Source organism: Salmo salar, chromosome ssa29 (assembly GCF_905237065.1).
Source record: "Salmo salar chromosome ssa29, Ssal_v3.1, whole genome shotgun sequence".
NCBI lineage: Eukaryota > Metazoa > Chordata > Actinopteri > Salmoniformes > Salmonidae > Salmo > Salmo salar.
Genome location: NC_059470.1, coordinates 22,646,327 through 22,661,923, shown reverse-complemented (window position 1 = coordinate 22,661,923; position 15,597 = coordinate 22,646,327). Strand labels below are relative to the sequence as shown.

At 40.3% G+C, this 15,597-nt stretch overlaps 1 protein-coding gene across 1 annotated transcript; it reads right to left on the bottom strand.

The window, feature by feature from the left end:
* Positions 1-105: 105 nt before the first annotated feature.
* LOC106590364 (serine/threonine-protein kinase RIO3) lies at positions 106-9,138 on the bottom strand. The gene is made up of 13 exons (XM_014181306.2): positions 8,827-9,138; positions 7,693-7,811; positions 7,285-7,427; positions 6,711-6,818; positions 6,402-6,511; positions 5,322-5,465; positions 3,340-3,467; positions 2,822-3,004; positions 1,989-2,148; positions 1,728-1,808; positions 1,506-1,595; positions 1,120-1,227; positions 106-813 (listed from the first exon to the last, which is right to left on the bottom strand). Exons 1-13 carry the CDS (start codon positions 8,860-8,862, stop codon positions 706-708), a joined length of 1,518 nt encoding a protein of 505 aa, XP_014036781.1. The 5' UTR covers positions 8,863-9,138; the 3' UTR covers positions 106-705.
* Positions 9,139-15,597: the final 6,459 nt, after the last annotated feature.

Below are 15,597 nucleotides of genomic sequence, written 5' to 3'. Positions count from 1 at the left end.
TATAACTTTTGTTTTATATTTGCTAGTGTAGGTGTGGTTTGGTGTCTTCCAGCAGCTTCTGCTCCATTTGTCCAGAGCGAAGCAAAATGAATGACAATGCATAACTTATTTGTACCATTTATTTCCACCATAATATTGAAATTACAGAGAGTACACAAACATGACAGCTCCATTGTATGAACAACGGACCTCAATGCATCTTGGAGACAATTACAAACAACTCATTCTGTCTTCAGTCACGACAGCACCTTTTCATGATTAAAATATTCACTGATACTTTGGGCTCTTCATCAAAATGTTGGATGACAATTTGTTCCATTCAGAACATAATGCAAAACTCTTCATTCGAGCTCAGTTTACTTGAGAAGATAACTTAATGTCATGAATGCTGGTTACTAATACTCTCTAATTTAAAAAGCAATTATTGTGTGTGCATGTAAAGGCATTGTCTGTCATGTACCCCTCAGACATCCCCATCCATTCCATCTACAGCCGTAGTAATGGAATGAGATGTTGACATTTCATGGAGGTGGTAGGGAGCCTTTTTAGCCCACTGAAGCCTATGACACCATCTTGGGATGCAGCGACCTTTCGACCTCTTGCATACCTCACTGTGAGACCATGGGGGGTTTACTCGACCCATTATCTCAAACAATCACCCAAACAGGTTCCATGCAGCTATTCATGGTGTCTAATATCTCATTGTTAATCATCCTCGTCGTGTAATAGGGGAGGTCCTCCGTCGCTGAAGGTGTACATTTTCTTGCCCCTTCTCTGCACGTGGTCCTCATTCATCTTCTCCAGTGCCTCGATCTAGAAAACGACAACTTTGTATGAAAATTACTATTTTAATCTCAGGTTTCTGGTAAGCACTGTGACGAATGCATTTGTGGCGCTTTATACAATTTCATTTGATGGATTAGGGTCAAATTCCAGTATAAACATCCCTACCGCAAAAAGTCACTTCAGTACATGATAGAATTGATGCTGTGTTGGACTAGATAACATGAGAGCCCACTTTAAAACTGCCTGAAAAATGCATTTCTGTAAATTCAATGCAACTACATACATCTTCACCAGAGAAATAAATGCCTCATATTGGCCTCAATGTTTTCTGACCTGGGCAAGGAACTCTGCCTCACTGTCACCACTGAGCTGCAGCCCAGACACGACGTTGAAGAGCTCGTACATGTTCATGGCCTCAGACACCCCGCCCTTCTGGAAGAACTGCGTTGAAGAAATAAAAAAACAATATATTGGTATTAAAACCAACAGCTTGTCACTGATACAAAGCTGCTCTAAGAATAGTTTACATCTTGGTTTCCACTTTCGCTCATTTTCCACCAACATTCATTGCATGTTTTGAGGAGTGACAGCTAAATATATTATCCATTCAAATGGATTGTGAATTGTTGTGACAGCAAATCAGGACTTTAGTCAGTATTTACTGTGAGCTATACATAATAACAGCCAATTTAAACCTACAGTACTGTGAGCTAACTTACCGTAGCCACGTTCCTGCAGTCCCTGAACAGGAACTCATGGCTGTGAGGGTGATTGGGCTCGATGGACTGACTCACGTCAATCAGCCAAACCTTCAAAAGACAAGATGATTACATCACTCAAGGTACAATCTCATGCCTGAATTTCCAGTGTAAAAATAAATGTGTAGATTGACCCACCTGGATAAAAAAAAAAGGTTAAGACGAAAAGGATGAATAGCGTACCTTGCCCTCATGCCACAGCATGTTGTATTCACTCAGGTCAGCGTGGACGAGGTTACACTCCTGATACAACTGTTGCATCATCTGCAAGGACAGAGACATCCAGGGGTCAAAGTAATCCAGAATAATGATCCGGGTAACTCTGTGGAGACTCATCACTATGGAACTATCGCTTACAACCAGGCGGATTAGTAAAACGTATGCAACTATATACCAATAGAACCACGTCTATGTTAAAGTGCATGGTGGTAAAGCTGCACTTACATGAACCACTTGGTAATAGGCCCTCTTCATGTCCTCAGAGCCCAACATGGCCTCCTTCAGTTTGGGAGCCGGCACATGGTCCTTGCCGATGAACGACATCACAAGGATGTGCTTCTTCAGAACCACCACCTCGGGGCATGGGATGCCAGCTTTCTTCATACTGATGGAGTGTAGGGGGGAATAGAGAGACCATGAGCCATACACAGTTGGAGCATTGGAATATTTTTTTTTTTATGGCTATAGGTGGTGATTGGCAACTTACTGTGGATAATTTGATATTAAAAAAACTACATGAAAAAGTTATTTGAATTGAGTTTAGATAAAAGTCAGGTGAATTAGTGTTGGTCCATATACAGAGTGTACAAAACATTAAGGACACCTTCCTAATATTGAGTTGCGCACCCCCACCACTTTTGCCCTCAGAACATCCTTAATTCGTCGGACTCTACAAGGTGCCGAAAGCTTTCCACAGGGATGCTGGCCCATGTTGACTCCAATGCCAGTTGTGTCAAGTTGGCTGGATGTCCTTTGGGTGGTGGAACTTTCTTGATAAAAAAAGAAGAAAAAAAAAAGAATCCAGCAGCGTTGCAGTTCTTGACACAAACCGGTGCGCCTGGCACCTACTGGCACACATTCACGATCCATGTCTCAATTGTCTCAAGGTTTAAAAATCCTTCTTTAACCTATCTCCCCCCCTTCATCTACACTGATTGAAGTGGATTTAATAAGTGACATCAATAAGGAATCACAGCTTTCACCTGGTCGTCTCATGGAAAGAGAAGGTGTTCTTAATGTTTTGTGCACTCAGTGTAGGTGACTTCGCCACCACCCACCGAGCCAGGTTGTGCATCTCCTTCTCAGCCCACAGGCGGATGATCGTGCGGGGGTTCAGCTTGCTGAAGCGGTCTATGAAGCGGTAGTCATCCTTGATGTACTTGTCACGGTTCTTGAACTCGTTAAGTGTGGTCTTGAAGACCTTGAGCACACACTCATCTGGGACAGCATTCTTCTCCATGCTAGGAGAGGAAAAACACACACGCAACAGTATTGAAACACTTAGAAACAAACATTTAAGGAAGTAGCTCTGTACCAAAACATGTAATACAGTTCAATATTTATTTTAATACAACTATGGCTAATGACATATGGCAAATAAGGCTACTGCTATAGAATCTCTGTCAATGATTGTCATCACAATGTAAATGTCATGCCATAACCTTAGGTAACCACAGTTGGGGAAATTTCTATTCAGATCTGACTCATCTTCAGGCAGGTAACAACACCTTTAGGGTCAATCAACCTTGTGTCAGCCAATTCAAGGTGTGGGTTCTTGCGACGATGACACCCTCACCTTCCCCCATTTGCGTGGAACACCACAGACTCCTTTCCAGTGCTGATGCAGCCGTTGATGTTCTCCAAAATGCCTGCGTTCACCATTTTGTACATGAGCAGACGGGTCCTTGGGTCCACTGCTTGTTCCTTAGAGAGACAAGGGGAGAAAAAAAACAAAGGGGAAAAAAAACAAAGAATCATGAGGATCAGGAGGAGAGAATTAGGAGAGCATGAAAGTGCATTAAAATAATACAGATCTGATTGTATAAGCCTTAGCACAGTGTTATTTTGAAATTGAAAGACTTCTATGGTGGTGAATTTTGCTACTTGTTAGTGCTGAGCGATTAGTGCTTTTTGAGGTCGGTTTCGTTTGATTATTTTTTCATAATCACGTTTTTAATTACGGTTTCAATTATTTGGGTTGAATGCTGTAACACAGAATAAAACAATTAATAAAAGTCCCATGATGGTAGTGACTGCCCATGACTGTTTATCACTCATTTACAGTGGTGGGAAAAAGTACCCAATTGTCACACTTGAGTAAAAGTAAAGATACTTTAATAGAAAATGACTCAAGTAAAAGTGAAAGTCACAGTAAAATACTACTTGAGTAAAAGTCTAAAAGTATTTGGTTTTAAAATCTACTTAAGTATCAAACGTAAGTGTAAATCATTTCAAATTCCTTATATTTTGCAAGCCAGACAGCACAATTCTTGTATTTTTTATTATTTACAGATAGCCAGGGGCACTCTCCAACACTCAGATATAATTTACAAACGAAGCATGTGTGTTCAGTGAGTCCGCCAGATCAGCGGCAGTAGGGATGACCGGGGATGTTCTCTTGATAAGTGTGTGAATTGGACAATTTTCCTGTCCTGCTTAGCATTCAAAATTGTAATGAGTACTTTTGGGTGTCAGGGAAAATGTATGGAGTAAAAAGTACATTATTTTCTATAGGAATGTAGTGAAGTAAAATAAGTCAAAAATATAAATAGTAAGGACAGATAACCCCCAAAAACACTTTAGTACTTGAAAGTATTTTTACACAACTTCTCATTCATTGACATAACTTAAATATTTTATTAAAGTAGTGTATATTACATTTGTTTTACTTGACTATTATTTTATTCAAAGTCATCATCTCATCTTTATAGCGTTGCTGTCTATGCTGTCTGACAAAAATCACTATTTTGTAGTTCTTCAAAGTAAATAAGGCATACTTTTATGACTGCTGAATACCAACTATCAATCACTCATGTATTTTTAGGTAGAGATACCTCGCGAAGCAACTGCTGCTCTCTATATCCTCTCACGATTGCACATTCTGACTCATCGATAGCATACATGAAAGAAACAGAGCGGACAAGTAGATGAGCAATGGATTATGGTCTTTGTAGTTAATTACCACATTTTATGCACTAATCTATGTAGAATATTGGCCAGTTGGAAAATACAACTCCCCATTACAGCCTTAGGGGCGGCAGGTAGCCTGCCTTAGGGGCGGCAGGTAGCAGGTAGCCTGCCTTAGGGGCGGCAGGTAGCCTGCCTTAGGGGCGGCAGGTAGCCTGCCTTAGGGGCGGCAGGTAGCCTGCCTTAGGGGCGGCAGGTAGCCTAGTGCTCAGAGCGTTGGGCCAGTAACTGAAAGGTTGCTAGATCGAATCCCCGAGCTGACATGGTAAAAATATGTCGTTCTGCCCCTGAACAAGGCAGTTAACCCATTGTTCCTAAGCCGTCATTGTAAATAAGAATTTGTTCTTAACCGAATTGCCTAGTTAAATAAAAAGGTTAAAAAAATATATATATATAATAAATAAAATTAAAAAAATTAAAAAAGTCAGTTATCTCTAGAGAAACTGTGCAACGTGCACATTGAGCTCAGAAAAAAACAAACAAAATCAAATTCTAGTAGTAGAACCTACATCAGTCAATTTGTTGTTTAAAAAATGTAAAATAACTGACGTTTCTGTAAATTGCTCAGCACTACTATTTGTATAAACTCACAGCAGTGGAGTGCTCCTTCTTCTCATGCAGCCGTGCACTGCGACGCTGCTCGGCGTAGCAGTGTTGCTTGAGGGAGTTGTACACCTGGTTGGAGAGCTTCAGGTCCATGCCAAGCCCATCTCCCACATTGATCTCTGGGGCAAACTGGGAAGACAAGATAGAGAGGGTGATTTCAAAATGACTGACAATTCAGAATATGTTCACCTCAGTGTGTATGCACATCAAGCCACACATTTCAAAGCTAATGAAGACAACTGCTAACGATGTTAAATACCCATGTGTCTGTCTTAGTGTTGGGGAGTAGTGAACTACATGTAGTTCAACTAGTAATTTAACTACATTTTGTAGTAGCTTGGTGGTAGTTCAACTAAATTCAAATCTAGGTAGCATTTTCAGTAGTTAATTACTTTTTTGCCATGTAGGGGTGTAACTAACTACAGGAACTACACGTTTTTTGCTAAAATAAAATATGGATGTTGGCAATAATAGCATTTGTTTTTCAGCATCAGACTCGCCTAATTCTCACTTGAAACAGTTTTTGTGTTTAGCAGGCTAAATTACACATTCTATTAACATATGACCCCAAAGTGATATGTTTTTGCAATTTGTAGTCAAAGACATTTTAGATTTGCATACGATAATTTTTCACTAAGTAGTTTGGATGGAGTGAACTACTTTATCAAAGTAACTTTAAGTTAACTAGATTTACCAAGCTACCAAGTAACACAAAAAATGCTAATGTTTCCAACAAGTTTGTAGTCACATGCATGTTGTAGTCATTGCGTGCTAGGACTATGGGACCAAATACTAAACTTCTGACTTTCATTGATCAATTTTTAATTTGGAAGAGTCAGCTTTTTAAACCAACATGGCTCAGTTTAAATTGTTTTTACATTGTAGTAAAACAAAATCTAATTTGATATGCATTTTGACATAAAATTACTACATTCTGTAGCAATGAATGTTTTTTTCATTAAAATTAGATTTGATTAAAGTTAATGCCTTCAACTATATTTTCAGAGTAGCTTCCCCTACATTGGACTGTACCAAGCCAAAAGGTTATCTTGTTATAACTCTTACATTGTCCATGCGTGCAGTATTCTTCCTGCCACACACAACCTCATCGTGCTTAGTAGTGATGTTCTTGCCTTTCCCAGTAAAGCCTCTCCTCGGAGTTGTCGTGGGCTTGTCTGGAATACATTGAACAAAAGTTAATATAGAAAGTTGAACTATTGCTTTAATATAACCAACCACCAATATCACAAAAAGACCAACAGCCACCAATATTCTATGCAGCAAGACGTTGTCCTGTTACATGTATACAGTAGATGTATAGGACCTAGCTACAATACTAGTATAGGTGTAAAATGACAAAGTGATAGACTTTACCAGCTTTGTAGGGGTCGTCACAACTATCTTGCCAATCAACTTCATCCTCGGAGCTGCAGCTGGCCTCGTAAGGGTGCACCATGCGATAGTTCTCAAAGGAGATGGATACTGCAACAGTATATAGCAATCATAGCTCAAATTCTTCATATTCCCACTCGATTCCTTTTTACACTACAGAAACTTGGTCGTGTTTAATAAGAGTACCAAACAGAAAATATTTTTTAACATTTTGCTACTGAAAATGTCTTCCATTTGATGCAGAATGAACACAACCCTTCGTAGGGTTGTCACGATACAAGTATCGCGATACGATACCAGATTTTCCATGGCAAAAAAGAAAAACTCTATGGTCCTATAAAAACCTACTTCATGTAAAATTGTGGATGCTACAGCTTGCAAAATAAACAAATGTGACAACATAATGCTCTTTGTTTCTAAGATTAGGACTGTTTTACCCAACAAATTAAAACCATTTCATGTTTTGTTTCATTGCCACGATAGCTCAGAGTATCGCGATACTGGTATAGCGACAACCCTTGTATGGTTTTAATACAGGACTTGTCCATAGGATTACGTTTGCTATCCCCATTAAACTTCTTTTCTTCTGTGCGTAGCTGGGTGTCAAACTCCTTGTCAAACTGCATCTGCAGCATCTGAGCCAGCATCAGATCACTGTCTGTCTCTCGCTCCTCACCGGCATCCAGAGCAGCGCTGACACTAAAACAGAGACATAGGATATCGGACATAGTTCTCAAACATAACCCAATGTCAGTGTGGTTTGACTTACAATTAGGATATTAGGTTGGCACATTAAATTGTTAGGAGCATATATAGTGTTCAACTTTTCTTTCTTTACAGTGACACTAACAATTAACACAGAAGTGTACACCGGCTAGACTAGAGGGTGAAAATGTCATTTGAAAATGTCCTTACAAATGAATGAGAATCGATAACACAGACAGGTGATATTGACAGGACTTACTTTGAGAAATCAGGGAAATAATGACTTTCATCATCCAGTTGCTTGGCCAGCTGCTCGCTCATGACATCAGTGAAGGAGCAGGGACACACCACCTTGGTTGTGGTGGCGCCCCATGGACTCTGAAGGACCATTCATTTACATTATTAGTTAGGTAATGGCAACACAATACAAGAGGATTTTTCCCTTTGCTAACACATCTATGTACCACGTGCTTGAATAAAGCAGTAACCAATTAACTTGTTACTGAGCTAGTGAATCTAACTATAACCAAATATTTTTTATAACTAAACCAAACGTTTCAAACGGAACAAATTAGTCATCCCATTGGCGCGTTCTAGCCTAGATTTGCATATTTCCGTTAAGGAACACCTGCTCTGAAGTGCGCGTGTGCAATATCTCAATTCGCCTTTCCTAAACAACGCAATTTTTGGGAAACTTTGGCAAAAGGTAGAGTCTACAAAACTTAATGCACTATATGTTCGTAACATATTTACATTTTGGGAAAATAACTGTATTGAGAAAATGTTTAATCGTTGAGAAAATGTGCAGAATGTCGGCCAAAATCCATCTCGTTCTATCTTCTCCCACTGCCGGTCACTGGGCTTCCACTCCCTACCCATATTTGGTAGGGAGTGGAAACGCCAAGCGGATGCTTCACATTTATACATCCGGTGAATTATCTGTCTCATTGTTCCATCTGTGCTATAACCACAGATAGGACAATCTCCTTGCTTTTTCTGCCCAATATGACTCATTTGTTCCCAGTAGAAACGACAAGCTGTGGTCTATCTTGGTTTAGTTAAATCTTTGCTATAACGTTACATGTCAGCCATACTGTAAAAAGAAAAAAAAAGGCAGCCTGGGACATGCCCTGACTTGTCTAACTAGCCATCGTTTGAAGCATGTCAGCCTGTTAGTTAGTATCAAACTTAGCTGGTATTGGTTGATAAACGTATGAATTAACTAACGAGCCAGTGTTAGTTAGATCAATTCACTTATAGTTGTATTTAAAACTAGGTCATGTTATGTCCTCCCCCAGACAAACTATTTAAAGGCTCGATTTTTGCCACGACCAGGGCCATTTTACATGTCCAGAATGTCGGATTGACTTCCAATCTTAACTAACCAACTCACCTTTGGTACTTCTGCAGTGATCGCTATTTGATCCATGACAGTCAGATGTTGGGCTTGATGGTTAATAATGTTTGCGCAAGGATAGGTTTAAAAGCAGAGATACGTAAAAATAAAACAACAACCGTTGGCTACGACGACAGTCTCTTTCGTTAGCTTTCTGAATTAAACACTTTAATATAGATGTTTAAGTCAAATTACTACAGGATTTAAACGTTAATGTCACAAAATAAGTCTTCAAGAGCTACAGCGCAAATTCTCTGACTGACGTTCTTTTTCCTGAATAAGAAAATGACGTCATCTTTTTCGTCTTCTTCCATGACATAATGGCGGTCCGCAAACCAACGTTAAAGATGAATGCCGCCACCCACTGTGCTGGAGTGTGCGGTCAATCACGGTTTGCAACATTTCAAAATCCTCCTACCTGACACAGTACCTCGTATAAAATAAAAATAAAAATAGCCCTACTACCTTCTAATAGACCCTCCCCATCCCCCAAAACCCCTCCAAACCCCACTATCCTTCTCAGTGAATTTTATAAAAATTCAAATTGTAAAACATAAAAAAACTATACTAAATATAATCACATCACCAAATAATTTATTAAATAAACTATTGTGCAAAGAAGGTTCTCACCCCCTTCCATAGACTTACACAGTAATTATGACAACTTCCAGAGGAAGTCCTCCAGCCTATCAGAGCCTTTGGTACTGGGCTTGCAGGGCTTGTAGGGCTTTCTCCTATAGAGCTCAATTTTTATGGAATGGTCAGCCTATCCATGTGAGAGACGCAGACTCGGTCTCAACCTTTAAGTCTTTATTAAAGACTCATCTCTTCAGTAGGTCCTATGATTGAGTGTAGTCTGGCCCAGGGGTGTGAAGGTGAACGGAAAGGCACTGGAGCAACGAACCGCCCTTGCTGTTTCTGCCTGGCCGGTTCCCCTCTCTCCACCGGGATTCTCTGCCTCTAACCCTATTACGGGGGCTGAGTCACTGGCTTAGTGGTGCTCTTCCATCCCGTCTCTAGGAGGGGTGCGTTACTTGAGTGGGTTGAGTCACTAACGTGATCTTGCTGTCCGGGTTTGGTGCCCCCTTCGGGTTCGTGGGCTATACTCAGTCTTGTCTCAGGGTAGTAAGTCGGTGGTTGAAAATATCCCTCTAGTGGTGTGGGGGCTGTGCTTTGGCAAAGTGGGTGGGGTTATATCCTGCTTGGTTGGCCCTGACAGGGCCACAATGTCTCCTGACCCCTCCTGTCTCAGCCTCCAGTATTTATGCTGCAATAGTTTATGTGTTAGGGGGCTAGGGTCAGTCTGTTATGTCTGGAGTATTTCTCCTGTCTTATCCAGTGTTCTGTGTGAATTTAAGTATGCTCTCTCTCTCCCTCACCTCCCGGAGGACCTGAGCCCTGGGACCATGCCTCAGAACTACCTGGCCTGATGACTCCTTGCGGTCCTCAGTCCATCTGGTCGTGCTGCTGCTCCAGATTCAACTGTTCTGCCTGCGGCTATGGAACCCTGGCCTGTTCACCGGACGTGCTACATTGTTCCGGACCTGCTGTTTTTAACTCTCTCTCTCTCTCAACCGCACCTGCTGTCTCTAACTCTGAATGCTCGGCTATGAAAAGCCAACTGACATTTACTGCTGAGGCGCTGACCTGTTGCACCCTCTACAACCACTGTGATTATTATTAATTTACCCTGCTGGTCATCTATGAACGTTTGAACATCTTGTCCATGTACTGTTATAATCTCCCCCCGGCAAAGCCAGAAGAGGACTGGCCACCCCTCAGAGCCTGGTTCCTCTCTTCCTAGGTTCCTGCCTTTCTAGGGAGTTTTTCCTAGCCACTGTGCTTCTACATCTGCATTGCTTGCTGCTTGGGGTTTTAGGCTGGTTCTGTATAGAAATGTGTGGCATCGGCTGATGTTAAAAGGGCTTTATAAATACATTTTATTGATTGATTGCAGCATAAACTGACATGTTGTCCACCCAATCAAAGGATTGGATAATTAATCTATTACTGAAAGCATAAACTACAGCTAGCTAGCACTGCAGTGTATACAATGTAGTGAGTAGTTGACTCACAAAGAGAGAGAAAGACAATAGTTGAACAGTTTTGAACAAATTAATTTCTTCCAAAATTAAGGAGAAGTAAGATAGAAATAGAGAGATTGTCTATTTTTTTCTTTTTACTTTCAGTTTCACTTACTTAGCACGCAAATGCAGCTAGCTAGTTTAGCCTACTCAAACACCCTGCTCAAACAGAGGGATGCTATGTTAGCTAGCTGGCTATGACTCTCCAACACAACACTGGAACACTTCCAAGTCAAGGTAAGCTTTTGGTATTACTGATTTATTGCCACCAGGGACTGCCGGTGTGACTGCTTACTGACTGTACACTGTAATGTTACTGCATGATTATATGGGGTTTACTAATGTGTTAGTTCTATTAGCTATGCTGACTATGACATTACTTTAGCTAATATGGTGACAACGATGTAGGCTGTGTGTTTGGCTTGCAAATGTTTTTTCACCTGGTCACATGCAGCTGATGTGTTGTGCAAGTCCAAAAGGGAAGGTGAGAGGAGAGAGGAGAGAGTGCATAGATGCGATAAGGAATACAACATGGCTGCTATGAAGGTGAACTGTGTTTATGAGTGATCAGGGGTGTATTCATTCTGCTGATTCTGTTGAAATATGTTTCTTAAATGGAATCAAACAGAATAAATGGGGATAAACATACCTGAATTTGTCCAATAGAAACTCTCGTTTGCAACTGTTGGACTAATGATTAAACCCTATTTCAGCTAGTTACAGGCAACAGTATGCAAGGTGGTATTGAATGTCACTGTCTGTCCATGTGTCCCTGTCTGTCACCTTAAATTTGTTTCTCGACCTGTGTGCACCTCAAAAGTTTGGACACACCTACTTATTCAAGGGTTTTTCTTCATTTTTAATATTTTCTAGATCGTAGAATAATAGTGAAGACATTAAAACTATGAAATAATACATATGGAGTCATGTAGTAACCAAAAAAGTGTTAAACAAATCAAAATATATTTTATATTTGAGATTCTTCAAAGTAGCCGCCCTTTGTCTTGATGACAGCTTTGCACACTCTTTGCATTCTCTCAAACAGCTTCAACTGGAATGCTTTTTCAGGAGTCTTGAAGGAGTTCCCACATATGCTGAGCCCTTGTTGGCTGCTTTTCCTTCACTCTGTGGTCCAACTCATCCCAAACCAGCTCAATTGGGTTGAGGTTTGGTAATTGTTGAGGCCAGGTAATATAATGCAGCACTTCATTGCTCTCCTTCATTGGTCAAATAGCCCTTACACAGCCTGGACATGTGTTGGGTCATTGTCCTGTTGAAAAACAAATGATAGTCCCACTAAGCACAAACCAGATGGAATGGTGTATTGCTGCAGAATACTGTGGTAGCCATGCTGGCTACGTGTACCTTGAATTCTAAATACATCACAGACAGTGTCACCAGCAAAGAACCCCCACACCATCACACTTCCTCCTCCATGCATCACGGTGGGAACCACACATGGAGATTATCCAGTCACCTACTCTGCGTCTCACAAAGACAAAAATCTCACATTTGGACTCCTCAGACCAAAGGACAGAGTTCCACCGGTCTAATGTCCATTACTCAGTTTCTTGGCCCAAGCAAGTCTCTTATTATTATTGATGTCCTTTAGTAGGGGTTTCTTTGCAGCAATTCAACCATGAAGGCCTTATTCACACAGTCTCCTCTGAACAGTTGATGTTGAGATGTGTCTGTTACTTGAACTCTGTGAAGCATTTATTTGGGCTGCAATTTCTGAGGCTGGTAACTCTAATGAACTTATCCTCCGCAGCAGAGGTAACTCTGGGTCTTCCTTTCCTGTGGCGGTCCTCATGAGAGTCAGTTTCATCAAAGTGCTTGATGGGTTTTGTGACTGCACTTGAAGAAACGTTCAATGTTCTTGAAATGTTCTGGATTGACTGACCTTCATGTCTTAAAGTAATGATAGACTTCTCTTTGCTTATTTGAGCTGTTCCTGCCATAATATGGACTTGGTCTTTTACCAAATGGGGCTATCTTCTGTATACCACCCCTATCTTGTCACAACACAACTGATTGGCTCAAACGCATTAAGAAGGAAAGAAATTCCACATATTAACTTTTAACAAGGCACACCTGTTAATTGAAATGCATTCCAGGTGACTACCGCATGAAGCTGGTTGAGAGAATGCCAAGAGCGTGCAAAGCTGTCGTCAAGGCAAAGGGTGGCTACTTTTTCGAATCTCAAAAATAAAATATATTTTCATTTGTTTAACACTTTTTTGGTTACTACATCATTCCATATGTGTTGTTTCATATTTTTGATGTCTTCACTATTTTTCTTCAACGTAGAAAATAGTAAAAATAAAGAAAAATCCTGGAATGAGTAGGTGTGTCCAAACTTTTGATTGGTACTGTATATTTAGCAATAACAAACAAGAAAAAACATGTATCATCTGCTATAACAATATAGTGACTCAAAAACAACCTTCAAATGGATACATCGTAGCTAGCTAGCTAGTCAGTTGATAGGCAAAATGTGGCTAACAGTAGTTTGTTTACTAGCATAAAAATGTGTGCATAAATAGCTGTACAATGATGAAAATATGACTAAAACATTGATAACTTTTTCAGGAAACATAAGGAAATAAATACTGTGCTCACAGTTCTTCTCACACACATTGAAGGATATAACAGTTAGAATAATAATGTTAGAAAACCGGAGATTCTCTGCACAGACACAGTTCGGGAGCTGAATTTGGGAGTCAGGCTAATTAACACTGCAAGCTCATGCTCACTGTGAAGTCATCTGTCACTCTTAAAGGGACAGGCTTTATTAAAGGTCAATTAAACCGAAATGAATATAGAACTGTTTATTCCAATCAACAAAAATGCTGTAATTAATGATGTTGTGTTGTACTGGAACAAACTATAATTTAATGGGTTAAGAAAAAAAGTCCAATAGGAAAAAAGTACTCAAATGGGAATCTGATAGAGGTGACACAAAATCCTACAGGATTGTGAGAATCCTATGGGATTCTATTGGAAAAATCAATAATCCTATGGGAAATTTTTTGCCAGGGACATACCGATCCAGGTCAATACATTACTTTCACCATAATTCAAGATATGCAGCAAAATATTGGTAAGTTATTGCAATAAATTCTAGTTTCATTCAGGTGTCAGGGTTTAGGTAGAAGGTATCTTGGTTTGCAGTTCCAGGGTTCAAACTTTGGTAGATGGTGTCTTGGTTTGTAGTTTCAGGATTCAGGCTTTGGTAGATGGTGTCTTGGTTTTTAGTTTCAGGATTCAGGCTTTGGTAGATGGTGTCTTGGTTTGCAGTTCCAGGGTTCAAACTTTGGTAGATGGTGTCTTGGTTTGCAGTTTCAGGATTCAGGCTTTGGTAGATGGTGTCTTGGTTTTTAGTTTCAGGATTCAGGCTTTGGTAGATGGTGTCTTGGTTAGCAGTTTCAGGATTCAGGCTTTGGTACATGGTGTCTTGGTTTGCAGTTTCAGGACTCAGGCTTTGGTAGATGGTGTCTTGGTTTTTAGTTTCAGGCTTTGGTAGATGGTGTCTTGGTTTGCAGTTTCAGGATTCAGGCTTTGGTAGATGGTGTCTTGGTTTGCCATGCTGGGATTCAGATTTTCATAGGTTTCCTAAAAATCAATGGAAATAACGGGCTGTAAAATAAAGGGTTACAAAAAAAAATAGACTAACCTATCCTACATTTTATGAAGTATTTTAATAGTTTCTCTATTCTATTCTCACCCCTTCAGTTTTTCCTGTGTGTGTGTTTGATTTGCTAGACTTCTGTCTGCTGGGAGAGACCTACCCTGTAGAACACACATAATTGTTTATTGCATGTGTGACTGTGTGTGTGCTCATAAGCATGCACATATGTATGTGTGTTTCCATGTGTAAATACCTTGCTCCTTGTTACATTTCCATCTGTAGACTATTAGCAGGCTGACTACCAGCAGCAACACAGGCAGACTCACAGTCACCAGTGAGATCCTTAAAACTGAGTTACCTGAAACTGAACACGAGAACACAAACCAGTAAGCGCAATCAAATAGAATGCACAAATGTGAATGAAGCTTGATCGGTTTCAAAGTAACTTTTACCATTTATCGAAAACATTTAGCATTGAAATACTCTCACAAACAAACCTCTTCCCACAGTGAGCCTGACTTGAATCAGCTTATCTAATCCCCATGATTCCACTCCACACAAGTATGTTCCAACATCCTCTCGGTTCAGGTTATCAATGGTCATAGTGAAGACTCTTCTCTCTGTGTCGTCATATAGCACATATCTCCCTTTATAAATCCATACTGGACTCTGGTTAGGGACCTTTAAGGTTTTAATGAGAATTTCAATTCCGTAGTCTCCTTTTAAGAGGTACTTTGGGAATGCCTCAGAGTCCTGTTCACAAGTACAGTTGATGTGAGTGTTTCCTCCCTCCATACCTCTCCATGTGATGAACCCTGACCCCACTGAGACCCCAGCTACACAAGGAACACACAGAATCACATAAGGTCACAATCAGATTATCAGTAATGTAACTTTGTCTCCAAGGACATACTCCAGACCATGGTGGTATGACAGAGGGACTTTCTTAACAGACATTTTCTGCACTTCAGGGTGTCACACTGAAACAAGCAGGGTCAGATGCATTTTTTGAATGAAATATATACAGTATATATTATATATACAGTATATATT

Coding starts and splice junctions, on each gene's coding strand:
- LOC106590364 (XM_014181306.2), bottom strand. CDS start 8,862: ATGGATCAAATAGCGATCACTGCAGAAGTACCAAAG. Junction 6,819..7,284: donor GTTTAATGGGGATAGCAAAC/GTAATCCTATGG, acceptor ATACTGTTGCAG/TATCCATCTCCTTTGAGAAC. Junction 5,466..6,401: donor ATACTGCACGCATGGACAAT/GTAAGAGTTATA, acceptor TTGTCTTCCCAG/TTTGCCCCAGAGATCAATGT.